This window comes from Vitis riparia, chromosome 3 (genome assembly GCF_004353265.1).
Source record: "Vitis riparia cultivar Riparia Gloire de Montpellier isolate 1030 chromosome 3, EGFV_Vit.rip_1.0, whole genome shotgun sequence".
NCBI lineage: Eukaryota > Viridiplantae > Streptophyta > Magnoliopsida > Vitales > Vitaceae > Vitis > Vitis riparia.
This window is the reverse complement of record NC_048433.1, coordinates 4747335-4763279: the sequence shown is the minus strand read 5'-3', so window position 1 is coordinate 4763279 and position 15945 is coordinate 4747335. Positions and strand designations below refer to the sequence as shown.

Sequence of the window (15945 nt, the reverse complement as noted above, 5' to 3'; positions counted from 1 at the left end):
TCCTGCAATCCGGTGTACTCCCCCCACTGCTCTGCCCTCTGGGCCTCTAGTTTCTTCCCACTTCCTGCTACGATCCTCTTTGTCTCCTACCCTTTGTCCCTTTCCTCTCATTCACATTTCTTAAGGTCTTTCTTGTTGCTTCTCTGCATAGAGATGCCAATACTCCCCAACTAGTGGCTTTGAATTTCCTCACATAATCCAACCCCTACCAAGTAGCTGTGGGTCCATTTCAGACATTTAATTATTGATTTATATATATGTTTGACATTACCCATAAATCAATAGCATGATGATGAAATGCAATATGGGATATGGTAAGTTTGTCAAACTTGGTATAGTTTTTGCATCACAAAATGAGCAGTTGGAGAAGGCATGGGAAAGTGAAAGATTTACAAAATTCCTTCTCAATTATTATCTTCTCCTGTTGAAGAGTCCTTCAAAATAAGCACCCATATATCATTCTATTCCATTTGTTGGAATGGACACCTCAAAGACCATGTTTGCTTGGTTTTCAAGATGAGTGGAGAGAAATTGCAGATTGGAACCACTAAAAGAAGTTGGGTTTGGCCAATGCATTACCATTTCAGGATCCAAAGTGGGGGTGCTTGGAACTTCCACTAATAGGCATTATTGGTAGCCAATTCACTACTATGCAACCACAAAACCTAAAATCTTTTCCCTTTAAATAGTAAAAGTGGGTCTATAAAAAATGCCAATCCAATGCAACTAGTGTACAATTCTTTGAAATGGGTTTCCTTGATGAGTAGGTATCCACCTCAAGGGTATCTTTGTTTAGCACCAAATACATTTAATATATATCCATATGTTACATTCACACCCATGCATTATCCATATTTGTGTCCACATAATATGATGGTTTAAATCAAGGGATGCTTGCATGTATCAACACTTAGATACGATTGACATGACATCAAGGTGTTATGTGATGACACCTAATACCATGAGTATCTATGACATATAAAAAGACATCATACATAAGGTGAAATGATGAGTGAGACTAAAGACCACATCAAGACTTGATGGCGTTTTGAAGGTGGTAGCGTGTCATGCTATTATGTGAATGTGGACATATAAGGTCAAATATGTGTGGCTTAGCATAACAATATTTTTATTGCAAGATTTTTTATAGTTGATATTTTTCATGTCGAAAGAATGCCTTGAAATAGGGTTTTTAAGTGGAAAAATTACTTTTTTATATTTTTCAAAAAAATTATTATACTTCCTAAAGCATCAACGATATCTCCTTTTGACAATTTGAGAATGACTTAAAATGTTATTTAAAAAAGGAATGATCCACTCAAGGGTGGTAATGGTAGCATAAGCTAGTCACACGAGTAAGACATTTTATCTTACCTAGTAGGTATTAGGTAAAATGATGTATTGATATTTGACTTGAGAAATATAATGCAATGAACTATTTCAAAACCAGCCGAATTGCTTTTGAATCAATCCCCATCAAATTGAAATTAACTTGAATGATATATATATATATATATATATATATATATATTAATTTAACATAGGTTCAAGATATTTTATTGAATAATGCGGATATTAGCAAAGGACAATGGTGAGTCTTGCTAACATTTATGCATAAGTATAATGTCATAAGTGTGGGTTGTGGGTGAAATGACATAGGATGTGGTTGTGGTCACATAGTATGAGCATGCATGCCTTAGAAGGATCTAGTAAGCTTCTTAGGCCAACATATAGCAACACATATGAGAGCATAAGATACAAGATAACATTACAAAAGCATATCCAAGAAAGGATTTGGCACCCGAGTTGCCTAAACACAAAATAATGGACTAAATGACATTCATGGACTTAATAACATAGAACACTTGGCATTGGAGGACAACCTAAGTAAGGATTGACACTAAGCATGACATGTGGAGGGCACAAAGGTGTCACCTTATTATTAAGGGAACTCCAAGCAAGGGGCTACTAGCATAATAAGGGTAAGACATCTAGTGGGGGATTGAGATGAGATATGTAGGCACAAACCAAGCAAATCTCTAATAAAGAGGTAGGTGACAAGCAAAGGTGTAAGAAAACAACTAATTCCCTTTGATGAAGGCATGCAAGAAGGTGGGTTTTTGAACTTAGGAGCTAATAGCAAAGTTAAAGGCAAACAATACATGCAAATGAACAAATGAACAAATGGTTGAAGCCCTAGGATAGGTAGAAGTTTTTGAATTTGAACTTAAAATAAATTGAATTCAAATGAGTGTACTTCCTAACTATGGGGGAAGTTTAATGATGGATGCCTAAAAATAGTATTTCCACATAACCAAAGAATAATGTGGAAGTTCATATAAGCTTGGGTTGCTCTTATAAAATCTCTATAGAGTAATAGGTAGGGGTGTTGGCTTATAGCTCTTCTAAGCACAACTCAATGCTAAAAATTATAGTAGTATTTGGATACATTTTCTAATTTTTTTTAGTTTTAAAAAATAACAGTAATACCATTATAAAATATACAAACTTTTAAACGTTCATCTTTAAGATGCATATTGAATGGGTTGACCTAAACTAAATATCGTTTTTAGTGCTTGGGTTGGTCTTGAGTTAAGTTTTTCGATCCAAACTTACTTCGAGTTAAACTTGAATCAAGGTTCAAATAACCTAAATCTAAATTCTATTAATATTTTTTTTTATAAATACTTGTAACTTATATTATGATATATATTATTATTAATTACATTTATTCTTTTTTGGATTTATAAGAAAAATATCAAATTATAATTATATCATATGCCTTTTCATCTTTCTATACAAATATATAAATTTCTATTTAATTTATTATTATTATTATTTCGAAATTTTATCTCATAGATGAATATACGTATAAAACCTTTTAATAAACATTGAGTTGGATTTTGAATCATATAACTTGATCAATGTAAATTAAATCCAACCAATTCGAGTTCAACCTAAACTTAAAAAAAAAGGAAATTTGGTTGAATTTAAATTAAATACCGGTCAAGTTGAATTGAACTTGAGTTAATGGTTGAATTTGTACTTTACCGTATAATATGTCATACATTTTATAAAATATACTATTATTTTCATCTTTTAAAAATAAAAAATAAAAATGTATTTAAACTAGTGTCTTTAAAACTTTTATCACACGATTGAGAAAGACAAGGCACTCTTTCCTCTAGTGACAATTTCCAAATGGGATTACATTATTTTTGGATAGGGCCCAATTTATTTAGGTTGGTCAAAGAGGTAGGCCCAACTTCAAGAGGGCTTAGAGGCTAATACTAGTTTAAAGTGGAGGCCCAGTATCAATAGCAGCACAACCACAACCAGTTCAAGCCCAATCCATCTTCATACACTTGGAGCTAGGCTCAAGCCCACCTAAATCCATCTTCATATGATTAAACCATGTGGTTAAATCAGGATTATTGAATAAAAGTAAAAAAAAAAAAAAAGAAGGAATAAAGACTAGAAATAACAAAATTCAAATCCAAACAAATATAATTAAAGTCAAAAGAAATGAACATATACACAAAAAGATTTTTTAGAAAGCTAATGGAATAAAGCATTTAGGATATATTCATATCGACTTTTGATAGGGCAAATTTTTTTAAAGTTAGGTAAAAACTTATATATTTGAATAATTTTTGTCATGGGTTTATGATTTAAAAAAGAATTTAATATAAAGGAAAACATTACTTTTTAAAAAAGCTTTATCTTGATTCTTGTAATAAATTCTTTCGTATCTAATAAACTTTTACATAAAAGTTATGACTTTGACTTTAATTTTAACTTATGATGATTTTAACTTTAAGAGTTTATTTAAGACTGTTTACGAAATCATTTTTTCTATAAATGAATTTATAATACTAAAAATAATTTTTCAAAAATTTTAAAATATTTTCTAAATTTTGTTCAACACCTAATTTTTCTTTAAAAATACTTTTTAAGTAAAAAGTGTTTTTTAAAAACACCATCAAATAAATATGTTTTTCCATAAAACATTGTACATCATTTTTAAAATTTTTAAAAATGTTTTCTAATTTTTGTCATATACTTTTTTTTTTCAAAAATAATTTTTATTCTAAAAGTGCTTTTGAAAAATACTCTCAAACAACTCTAAATTGATTAATCACTCGTTTTTTCAACCTCGTCTTTGAACAAACTCATTGAATAAAAATAAAGATTATTTAATTAAAAAAACGATCAAAGAAAAATAAATACTAAAAAATGATCTTTTTTTTTTAAAACATAAAAATACAAAACTTTTTTAAAAAATACCCTTATTCAAAAAAATTAAAAATTAAAAATGTTACAATATTTTACTTTTTCAAGATAAGACGAGAATTCTTCTATCTTATTTAAAATTCTTATTAATTTTAAAATTTTAAAATTTAAAAATAAAAAAATAAAAAAGTATATATTAATGTTCATTTACCTAAACAAATCCAAAGAAAAATATTTTAATTTATTTAAAAAATTGTAGTTTAGAGAAAAAGTTAAAAGGATTAGTTGAACAGCTTTACTGACAGTGTATGGAGAGAGGAACTCCAGAAAGGAAAGTCCCAAAAAAACCCAGTACACCTTCTACACAAGGGACAGTCCTGGGGAGAGTGCCTCAGACAAAAGCTGCTCCCATCACATGGTTTTTCCCTCTACATCCCTCTTGAGCCACGTGATCTGACCCTCCCACAAAAACCCCATTTTCCACTCCACCAAATCACAATTTCCCCTCAATTTTTTTTTTTCTCATTTTAAAAAAAAAATCCTCAAAAATAAATTAAAAAAGGAAAAAAAAAAAAGTGGACCAAAAGTTGCACCCACCAAGCCTTTTGTATAGGATTGGAGACTGAAAATGGAGGCTTTAGGGTGGTGGTAGTGGTGCAGTGGTGATTCATCAAGGAGCTGTCAATCAGCACTTTTGATCTCATGTGTTGTTGGTGCCCACTGCCCAGTGCCTCTGCCCACCTAAAGCTAAAGACACAGCCTGAGGCCTTTGAATGCTAGGAATATTCATAGACAAAATTCAAGATATTTCTCACCAATTCTCAATTATTAGACCAATAACTAAAAAATCAGCCATGAGAAAAAATTTAAGCATATAAGATAATAACTCTACTTATAAAAAGAATGAGACTAAAGTATAAAATAATGAATCGAACCCGAAAACCCGAAATAATTTTCGGGTTTTATATATGTGGTAAAGTGTATTTAACATTGATAATGATATCTTCTACTAAATTTTTTAGGTAAAGTTGGCAATCATGGGAGAAAGAATTTGAGATTTGGGTTGTGGGCAAGTCTTCAAATTGATTCATCAGACTATGGGAGTTTAAAACCCTAAATGGCATCAAGCTTTGATTCTTATGCTCTAATAAAAAAAATGTTATACAATTGCATCTGCCATTGGCAGATCACAAGAAGGGAAATTGCAAGTGAATATTCAAATTTAAATCTTAAATATAAGGAAAACTAAATAGTAATTATAATAATAAAAGAAGAATAAAAATAATTTTTTAAGAAAAAATTCTGATATTTATAGGAAAAAATTCATGGATTTATGCTAAGTCATGAAATATACCAAAAAAAAAAAAAATTACAGAAAAAAGATAAAACCCATTTGACATACACTTCAAGATTGAGCGGTTTCAGGTGGGGGTTGATGAGACTGTTCTTCCTGCTTTATCTCTTGCGTTGTCTCTGATGAATCTGCTGGAGGAGCCGACTCGCCGGGGCTGTAACTGGTGGGCGCCGGTGGCGGCCTCGGAGGTGGGTCGACTCGGCCGTCGATACAGGACGAGCACTTCCTCTCGACCCAACCTTCGACGTCGTACTGGCCGTGACCCATGATTCTCCGACCTGAACAGAGCCTTCCAATCATGCCGGCGATGACGCCGAGAATGGTGATCACTGCAAGAACGGCGATGACGGGTCCGACCGACCCGTGACCGGAATGGGCTGTGTAAGCTTGCTGGGTCAGACCCCCAGGCGGTGACTGTTGCTGTTGAAGTGGGTCTATCGGTGTAGACATGTGAACGAACCCAGAAACAAGCTTGAAACTTTTTCTGTTCTGTTTGGAAGAACGGAAAAGAATATGTAAGAAAGATGGGTGCTTGAAAAAGTTGTCAAATTCGCGTTGTGTTTTGATCCTGAAAAATGCAAAAACTTCCAGGGTTTTGTGGAGGTTTGAAGAGTATGTGAAATGGTTTGATTCAAAGAACAAAAAAAAAAAAAAAAAAAAGAAAGAAAGAAAGAATAACAGAGGAAGCTTGTCGTAAAAACTTGAAAGGAAAAAAAAAAAAGCAGTGGAAAAGGTGGGATCTAAATTCAAGTAAGGTAAGAAAAAGTGGAGAGAAAGTGTAGGAAAATCAGTAGAAGAGATAGGAATGTTTGGGGGGCAAAACCCAAGAAAAACCCTTTCAAACGGTGGACTAGTTTTCTAGGGGACCTTTTCTGGTACTGCAAGAAATTATAGGAAACTGCTTTCCCATTACTTCAAAATGGAAAAAGCCAAAGTGACTTCGATTCATGGTCCACTGCCCTGTAATTCGGAGTTACATGATTTCAAATTCCCAATAATGAAACTTCAAAAATCATTGAGTCTAAAATTTCAAATTCATCACAGCCTTTTCAAATCTTCTATCCAAAATATAATGTTTTTAATTTCAAAGTAAAAAATTATGTGTCAATCGATTAGTACTTGTGTCGAATACAAATTCCCTCTTACCAAACAGATCTAAGGAGCTTAGCATGATAAAAAATGAAAAGAAAAAGAAGGCTAAATGTAACTTTAAAATTCCTTTTCCTTATAGCAGATGGGTTTGCTTTTATGAAAGGTCAAAAGTTTAACATAATTTTCAAGCTTTTGAGTGATCCGCATCTCTTTCCATTCTTTAATGTTGTTGGCATTCCCTTTTGCTCTCTTAGATCAAATGTAATTTTAAAATTCTACTTAGGCAGGGTGTGTTACCCAATTTAACAAAAGACATAGCAAGGTTGGATTGCCACAAAAATACAAGAAAGAAAGTATAAAAAGAGAAAAAGAAAAAGAAAGAAAAAAGAGAAGTTAGATACACTTTGGCTTTTATAAATCAATATTGTAAAGAGGGGATAGCTGGATCTCATTCTCCTGTTATCATAATGAGATGGGTTATCCTTTACTCTTGTCCTTATGCCATTGAGAAAAGCTAAGAGATTATTCATTTTCAAGGCCTAAGTTTATGAAGAATTGTCAGAATACTTTATCAAGATAGGAAATGTTCATGATATTAGTATTGAAGGTACCTGAGCGGGTGTGACTGCAGGACATGCATGCATATATGTGTCTGAGATTCCTGGAATATTTTCACTTGGCAGCCTGGGATCACATGACTGATTTTGAATGTGACAACACACTTCAACCAGAAATTCAGACTGATATCCCTGGTTAAATCAAGATAGGGGAGGTCTGAAATTTAAGAGATTCTGTCATTAAGATAGTTTATCATGATGTAGAGACCCGGTGACCTGGTTTTTGGGAGGTAATATATTACAAATATACAGCATATATGACCATTTGGGGATGACCCAGTTGCCATTATTGATTGAAGTAGGTAAAAAAAATAAAATGAAAGTACCCCCCAAATTGAACTGAGAATGATTCAGAGCCAAAGGTCTCAAGTACAAAACTACTCCACAGGTGTGGTGTCAACATTGAGGAATCTCATCAGTATCCTTCAGAGTAGAGAATATATTTTCTTTTCGGGGTGGAGGATGATGATGATGATAGTTCATGATTTATGATAATTTTGGCAGACCCAATTCTTAAAAAAAAAGAAAAAAAAAAAGGGAAAAAAAATGGTTTAGAGGGACAAGGGCATGGATCTCAATGATATCTACAAAGGTTGGTCAGGCATCTACCAGCTTTTCTTCTTCGTAAATATATTTTTTCTTTTGTACAAACCCAGGCACTCCTTGTCGCCTTCTTTTTTGAATGTATATGCATTTGTATCTATTCTTCATCTTCTTCTTCTTCTTCTTCTCAGGCCCCTTTTCCTTCTCTTCATCCAAGCTCAAAGTGCATAAAACTTTAAAATACAGTAAATGATTGTGTGTTCTGTGGAGTACATATTTTTTTTGTACCTGGGTCCATTGGTGAAATCTTTCTTGATTTCTATAGTAATTGGTGTTAATACAAAATGCTGATTTGGTCTGCAGTGAGAGGAAGATTGAGAAAGGTTTTAATTGGAATGAGAGAATGCATTTGGACCAAGGTGGAGAGAGTGCTGATTAGAACTCCAAATATAGCAAGGCAAACAAATTGGCTTGTGTCTATGTTTCTGAAAAAATTGGTGTTTCAATCATAAGGAAGGCAGTACCGATACCAAAAACCGAGATCAAGTGATGCTCTAGTTCTACCAATTTTGCAGATTGGAGAAAATGATCATGTTACATCACAAAGCTTTCAGAATTATTCTTGCCAGTGACTTCAGTTACAAAGTTGGATGGAGATATACAAAAAGACCATTTTATTTAAGCATGAATGGTCTACTTGGATCCTTAAAAGAAAATCACAGAAGTTTCACACAGGGAGTCTACATAATTCAGTTCACAAACCTACAGTCCTTCCTGATTTGCCCTTTTTCCCCTGTGAGTATCCCAACATAGCTCAGCTTGACCATGGATGCAACAAAATCACGGAAGAAATAACGTGGGTTCGTTCTATATCTGTTCACTAAAGCAGCAGTGTCTGGATTGGTCATTAAGGCTTGATCAGATTTCAGAAGGCCGGTGTTGCGGACAAGGTTCCCATAATAGGCATTGTCAAATCTGTTATTGCTTACAGAATCAAGAGGAGCAATGTTGGTGTTTGCACTATCTTTGTTGGGACAAGTTTTCCTCAAGTCTGAGAGGACAGAAGCATCCAGGGTAGGATCAGGCTGGCCAGTGCCTTGAAAGTTGAAGAGCCTGCTCTTGAAGGTGAAGCATTGGGCAAAACCTATGGTGTGAGCTCCTGTATACACAAGAGTAATAAGGCCATCCCCATCCATTTTGAATCTTCCTCTGGAGCTAAAGAATAGACAGTTACAATAGAGAGAAGTGAGAAAAAGGACCTGAGAGTGCTACAACATCCTTCAGGTCAAGACCCTTTGAAGTGAATTTGGCAGTGATGTTTTCTAGAGGCTCAAAAGGTGCAGGAATCTGTACAACTGCTTTTGGATCGGATGTTGTTCCATCTCGTCGCCCTAATGGAATATGCCAGAAAGGTCCTCCTGACTAAACTAGAACACAGTGAAATGAAATGAATTCAAATACATAAAGACAGACAAAAGAGGCAGAGCACATAAAATTGGTCAATTGAATCGGTTTAATTAAAAGTTGGCTCTTAGTGTGTTGGTTACCAAAAGAACACCTTCTCTTGCTGCAAGAGTCAGTATATCAACACATGAAACAGTTGAGGGGCAAGCACTTTCAACATCTTCTTTTATATTGTCAATGACTTCAAATGCAAGGGGCAACATGCGGTTGACAGGCGTGCCTTTTTCCCCTTTGAAATCTTCAGTGTCATCAAGAAGCACAGAGGCGTCACAGCCCTATACCAAGAAAGAAAGTTAAGATATGCTCCTCAGCAACTTAAAAGTTAAAAGTCAGAACATGCTAACTTCAAGCAGAAATAGTGAACGACAATGAGTTTTAACGCCTGAATTGGTCCATTTTAAACTAGTGTGTTTAGAAGCAACTTCAGGGAAGAAGAACTGCTAATTCAACATCTGCTATTTTAAGTTCTTATATCAAGTTTGGCCACTGAAATAGTAACTAAAAGAACTAGTTCCACCTTTGTTCAGTATAAGGGCACCTTTGCGTTCTTTTTCCTTTCCTCTTAGCCTCATACTTGGTTAGGGTGGAAAGATTGAAAATAGTATGTTTCCCATTAAAGTTCAATCTTACAGGAAAATTCAATGTTCATGCTGTAAAAATGCAGAGAAAGTCACAAAAGAGGAAAATCAATACTTACCTTCATCCTTCAGTACTGGCATCAGAAGTACAAAGGCAGTGTCAACTTCTGTTTGTTTTGTCAAGAAATACAGGTGATTGAATTGAGACAGGCAACAAATAGAAACTGTGATTTTTTCTTCCTTCTTTGATTCATGTTCCATTAATATATTGGAAATAACTGCAGTCTGTTTTAGTTTGCATGTATTTTAATATATAGAACAGGGAAACTAGGGAAAGGATTAACACTAAGATGCATCAAAACATTTTGTTTCTTTTCCAACATCCTCTTCATTACTGGAAGGAGCATAAAGAGCACTTGAAAGAGGTTGTATTAGAAATGAAAAACACAGTCAAAAGAAGTAAATCTTCCTTGTAGTTGCTACAAAAAAGCACTCTTAAGTTCGTCTATTAAGCCTAATGCAATTTTGCAGAAGAGAATGCACAGCTGAGGATTGTGGCATAGAAAATGGTAAAAATTTATGGACGTTTAAGAAAAGAACAGTTACATTTACTATACAGTCATGGAAGTGCAACCGAAGGAGGGTTGCAGCAACTCTGGATTCCTTCCAGTAAGCTTCCCAAACATTACGCACGACCATCGTTGGCAAGTCAGGGCATGATCTATCATAGAACTTGTAATCGAGAAACTGGCTATAAGCAGAAGGAACCAAAAATGAGAATAGACACAAGAAGGGAATAATGAAGTAGGAAAAGTGCACTCTGTGGCCCATAGTTTGTGAGTATGAGGAAGGTGTTTTGTGTAGTGTTGCTGACTGAGATTTGGTATGGAGCTTTGTAGTGATTTATAGGCAAAAACAAAGAGGATGGAAGCAAGTTCATTGGTTAGTTTCATAGAGTGGCATCGTGCCAGTGCCACTAAGGTTGTTTAAACCAAGTGGCCATGTTTGAAACTAAGGCAATATGGAGGTAAATTGTACCCCATGAGATCACTTAGCAGAAAAAAGTGGCTGATGGCATCATCTACTTGTCTTCCAACTTTTGTATTATCTTTTCTGATAATTAAGAAAATGTCACTATATATCAATACAAAACCCGAAAGAAAGGACTCCTAAAAGCACTACCAAAAGGAATGTGGCTCATTGCTGGGGCATAACCCTCCAGTGGACAGGGCTACTGATAGTTTTGGATCATTCTATTCAAAAACTTAAGACACTCTCAGAGAGTGAGTCACACAGTGGTAAGTACAGAGTCCAGAATCCAGAATCATCCAGACATACAACGTGATCCAGAGTCGATAGATCAGATTGTTCAGTCAGGACCCCTGTGTGTCAGAGATACAGTTCTTATCCATTCAAGATTTTATCCACACAGCATGATATATTGTCATAAAAATCAGGGGACATCAATGGAGCTCACACCTGACAACTTTACTACTTTGGGGGTGGCCTACTTAATCAACTCGTGCCAAAATGCTGAAACTAAAGTGTTTCTTTGCATCACAGAAACTGACAAACCGAAAGTCAATGAATCAGCCTTGTTGATCTAGTGCCCCATGGATCTAAAATCAACTTTCTGAAGGTTGATGCAATGGGGATAAGCCTACAGAAAGATCAGATTCACATACCAATACATCAGAACATAGTCCAATGGCTGACAGAAATCAATTCTAACATCACTTCTGCTTGGTTCTTCATTTTAATGTGATCAGATGTTCATCAGTAACCAGAGGGACAATAGAGAGGATTATTGAAGCAGGTACATACTATAATAATGTGATCCCTAGTTCCAACAACTTCTTCTTCCTTTTCAGATATAACCCTAATTAAAAATTTTAGTTGAAGATGTGAGGAGCAAATTTCAATATTCATTTTATAAACAAAGTCAAGCATGTGCTAAAAAGAATGCACAGAATATGCCCAGGATCTCATACCAAATAAGCATGCAAATGAACTTTAACCAAGTCAATAAATAAAAAGAGAAGGCACCATAGATATTTTAGAAATCTTTATCAAATCATTCTCCAGTGGAAGTACTGGTGTCATTAGAAGGCACGCCAAGCATTGATTTTCAATTACCTGCACTTAGGGTACACTAAATGATGACTCGAAAGATCAGTGAGAAGCAGTGCACCACTTAGCGACGACTGCCACTCCATTAAATAATTCTTCATATGGTTTATGCATTCTACCCTAAGGGATTGAAACTAGAACAACAACAAAAGTACCCTAGCTTTACATTGATTTCTCTCAACTAGACAAGCTAAAGCCCAATGAAAGCTTGAGAAGGTGATTGGTAGCAAGAATAAGACTTTTTAACTTGAAACCAATCTGATCTTAGCACATCCTCAGGCTCTCATAAGCTTTTCAACTTCTCTGATTTCTGATATGATTCTCATGAATCAGAAGGGCATCGCATTTTTTCTTAACAAATGCCATTAAAGCAGTCCAAGCAAGGCATATTAGATAGATAGTAATGATAGTAAAACAAAGCAAAAGGATCAAAAACTGTACTGTGCTACATTATTAGATTGGTGAGTAGCATTTACATGTTTTGTTTGCTAGGCAAGCCGACTAATTATTACACCTCCATTGCATTATTCTAACAGATTTTACAATAACAGAGAAGCTAGATCCCATCCCAGAAACACCATATCCTCATATAATAGCTAGGAGCACTGCTATGAGCTCTGAAATACAATATTATACATATTGGATTATTGATGAGGTCGAACCAACTAATAGATGATAGTCCAGTGCACACATTATTGACTAGATTACCTATTTTTTGCTTCCCAACACTCACCAGGAGACTTGGAGCCAGATCCTAATAACTAGAAGTCTGAAACAAAAATGGAGCACCATGAATCACCCCAGGAGTGGACTTGCTAGAGCTGGAGTACTTATTGGCTTCCCTCGTCCCATGGTGAAGCCCCTTGTCCCGTCTGGCATTCTTGGTCCCTTGGTAGTCTGTTTGGCAGATGCTTCGAACTGGTTGGAGCCACTTGATTGTGGGGATGGAGCGAGCAGGCCCCTCCCAGAGGTAATCTGAGTTCGTCCTCGTGGTTTCCCACGTCCTCGTGCCCATCCTTTCTTTGATCCACTTGAATTTTCTTCAGCCTACCAAAATGTTTCATGCAAGTAAGATTATGAAATATTTGTTTTTAATAAAAACAAGGGTCCATTTCTTTCAACAAAAACAATATCAGTGTTGTGGATGAGGACAATTGTATGGTTTTTTCATTAGAGCAATGCAGGACTTGAGATGAATTAGACAAACATATAGAGCATATTTGCCAGAAAATGACTTGTAACGAGGGAAAAGCTCAAAATATTGTGTTTCCTTCATTCTGGTGACTAAATAATTTGTTAGGGACATCCTTTTAACTGGAGCATTCTGAAATCATTCCCAATGGATGCAGTTTTGTTGGAACATATAGTTCGAGATATTGTAATATGATTCGGTATGCAAGAAAGGGCACTTACATTACTCTCAATAACCAATTCTGTATTATTAGGATGAGAGGAGTCTTCTGAAAATTCAGGATGTGGTCCCTCTTCTTCATCCATAATCCCATCAAATTCTGACCTCCTGTTCTTTAAAACAGACTTTGGCTGGACATTGTTACATTAAAGCTATGAAATATTTTGGTGAGCAGAAGCACAAGTAAATTGGAAGTACAAAAGATGTAGGGAAAGAACAGTTTTCATGGTTGATTAAGACATACCGAGCGTCTGAGCAGCATCCTTACTCGGAGGCCTTTTCTCCAGTTCCTTTCATCATTTAACATCTCAACCTGGGAAAGGTTAGCAAGGTCTAAAATGCTATGGCAAAAGGGAGAACTACTAAACAGACAAGGGTTTGATTTTGAAAGTGTTACATACTGCTTTCTCAGCTATCTCCACAGATTCATATTCCACGAGTGCATGGAGCTTCAAAATAAACAAAATGGGGTTAATTTCATTTTTGTTATAATTCCTTGGAAAATTTAGAAGCAAATTTGGTTTAAATCACTCTTCCTACCTTGTTACTGATAAAAAAGTCACCCTTGGAACGGGAATTATTGGATTCCTGAGGATGACATATTCGGATGTTTTTCACACTGTTCATCACATTAGAGAGTGTCACGTTATATTTTTTTAGCAAGTGGATAGTAGAAGGAGAAATTGCGTAAGGTAAAGACCAAACCTTCCAACAACACTGAATATTTTCTGGAGGTTTTGATGAGAATGATCTTCAGGTAGATTCTCTGCCACCACAGTATGAGCCTGCAAGCCAAACGACAAATAATCAGCATTGCATCAAAATGTCTAGAAGAATTTTAAAGCATCCATGTGATGGAGGAATAGCCTTCCATCTAGTACCTGCAATTCCTCTTTGTCTCTTTCAGTGAAAAGGTGCTTTCGTCTAACCTTCTTCCCATCACTGCTTACAACCTTCAAAACATTCCAAAAAACAAATGTATACATATTTTCACTTTTTTCACAGCACAAAAATTTTTAAGTAATGAAATGAAAAAACCTTACAAGCTGTGAAGAGGAGCGAAGTGCTTGGGCAAGCAATTGGTTATTACTCACAAGGGCCTTGACTTTCTTAGAAGATGCAATAACAGATATTGGAACTGTTACAATGCCACATTCATTAATGGAAACCACCTCAATCAAAACAACAATTCATAGGCTACTTGTTATACTGTTTCATGATCCTTACCATAGCCTTCAGGATCTTTGTTTATGTGTTTTGCCAAGGAGTCACTTGCAAGCAAACTCATGTCATTGAATTGGTACTCTACCTGCTTCCAAGAGAACTCTCAAAGTAATTTTTGAGATATATTATCAACAAAATTATGTTGTCAAACCATAAAGCCAAAGAGATAAATAAATACATTGCAGTTCATATGAATACATTTATGAAATCCGAAGCGGATGAGGGCAACATGAGAAAAAAGATATGAGATCAAAAGTCACACTTTGGAGACCATTAGGAACCATAAAGAAATGAAACCCAGCAAAAGATTTGGTTAAAATTGATGAGAAGCATCACGAAATCAAATGAAGAATCTGATGTGAATCACATTTTCCAAAAAATAAAACATTCCATTGGCTTAGAACTTTCAATGATGGAAGGCAAGGCACTAATTGAAACAACTTCACCTTGCACTTGGAGAGAGGCTTCTCATAAGTTTCATTCCAAACAGTTTATGGGCCAGATGAAAAAACATATATCATAAATAGTTTGAAACTAACATTATCAAGAATTTCAAATGATACAAAAATGGCAAAGATGGGGGATGGGAAATGGGTGATGGATGATAAAGAATCATACACAACAAGAATATAAAATTCAAAACAATCATCAGTTATGAAAGGAAATTAGGATTTTGGAGAAGAACAACCACCCATTGAAAACAACGTTTGCATTCACTAACGGAAGATAGGGAAAAGAAAAGGAAAGGAAAGGAAAGGAAAGGAAAAAGATGCCTTACCTGTTTGATGATCTTTTGCTGAATATCATGGGTGAGAAGATTCTTGGAAGAATTGGGTAGAGAACCATTGGAATTTGAAATGAAATGGACAGGGTCTTGATCCGCAACATACAACCAATCTGCAGAGCCAGCACCCCCACCAAGCAAGTGGAAACATGGATAGAAATAACCAGAAATGGGGACCTGGGTATGTGATCTTGGCACGAATTCAGGTGCCTGGGCATTGAATTTGAAGGAAGCAGCAGCACTGGTTGTGGTGCTGCTCTCCTTCTTCTCCATTTCTGCGGTTTCTTGATTCACCATCTCTTGTTCTTCACGTTTCAGTTGTGCCATCTTTTCCTTTCTTACAAATCTCTCTGTTTTTTCCCCTTCTATTTTTTTTTTTCTTATTTGTCTATGGAGGTGATTGTGATGTTGATTGTTGAATGTGGTTTATTTTTCTCTCTATTTTTTCCTTTTTCAACGTCTCCTGAAGTTTAGTAACTGTATTTTGAGATTCAACCCACAATTCGCGCCCAAAA

The 15945-nt window shown here is 35.3% G+C and overlaps 3 protein-coding genes across 5 annotated transcripts; all 3 read right to left on the bottom strand.

The window, feature by feature from the left end:
* Positions 1-5515: 5515 nt before the first annotated feature.
* Positions 5516-6455, bottom strand: LOC117911533. The gene has a single exon (XM_034825942.1). It carries the CDS (start codon positions 6035-6037, stop codon positions 5639-5641), a length of 399 nt encoding a protein of 132 aa, XP_034681833.1. The 5' UTR covers positions 6038-6455; the 3' UTR covers positions 5516-5638.
* Positions 6456-8415: 1960 nt separating this feature from the next.
* Positions 8416-10789, bottom strand: LOC117910863 (peroxidase 10-like). Of its 2 annotated transcripts, none has more exons than XM_034825040.1 (4): positions 10488-10789; positions 9387-9578; positions 9099-9261; positions 8416-8998 (listed from the first exon to the last, which is right to left on the bottom strand). In XM_034825040.1, the coding sequence occupies exons 1-4, from the start codon at positions 10710-10712 to the stop codon at positions 8589-8591; spliced, it is 990 nt and encodes a 329-aa protein (XP_034680931.1). In that variant the 5' UTR covers positions 10713-10789; the 3' UTR covers positions 8416-8588. The 2 variants fall into 2 exon arrangements, with proteins under 2 accessions (XP_034680931.1, XP_034680932.1); XM_034825041.1 differs by having other exon boundaries at positions 9099-9257; positions 9398-9578; positions 10488-10784.
* Positions 10790-12437: 1648 nt separating this feature from the next.
* On the bottom strand, positions 12438-15904 carry LOC117910903 (la-related protein 6C). Of its 2 annotated transcripts, none has more exons than XM_034825086.1 (10): positions 15425-15904; positions 14650-14731; positions 14466-14560; positions 14304-14375; positions 14128-14207; positions 13963-14041; positions 13824-13871; positions 13667-13735; positions 13425-13535; positions 12438-13058 (listed from the first exon to the last, which is right to left on the bottom strand). In XM_034825086.1, the coding sequence occupies exons 1-10, from the start codon at positions 15755-15757 to the stop codon at positions 12807-12809; spliced, it is 1221 nt and encodes a 406-aa protein (XP_034680977.1). In that variant the 5' UTR covers positions 15758-15904; the 3' UTR covers positions 12438-12806. The 2 variants fall into 2 exon arrangements, with proteins under 2 accessions (XP_034680977.1, XP_034680975.1); XM_034825084.1 differs by having other exon boundaries at positions 13425-13553; positions 15425-15902.
* Positions 15905-15945: the final 41 nt, after the last annotated feature.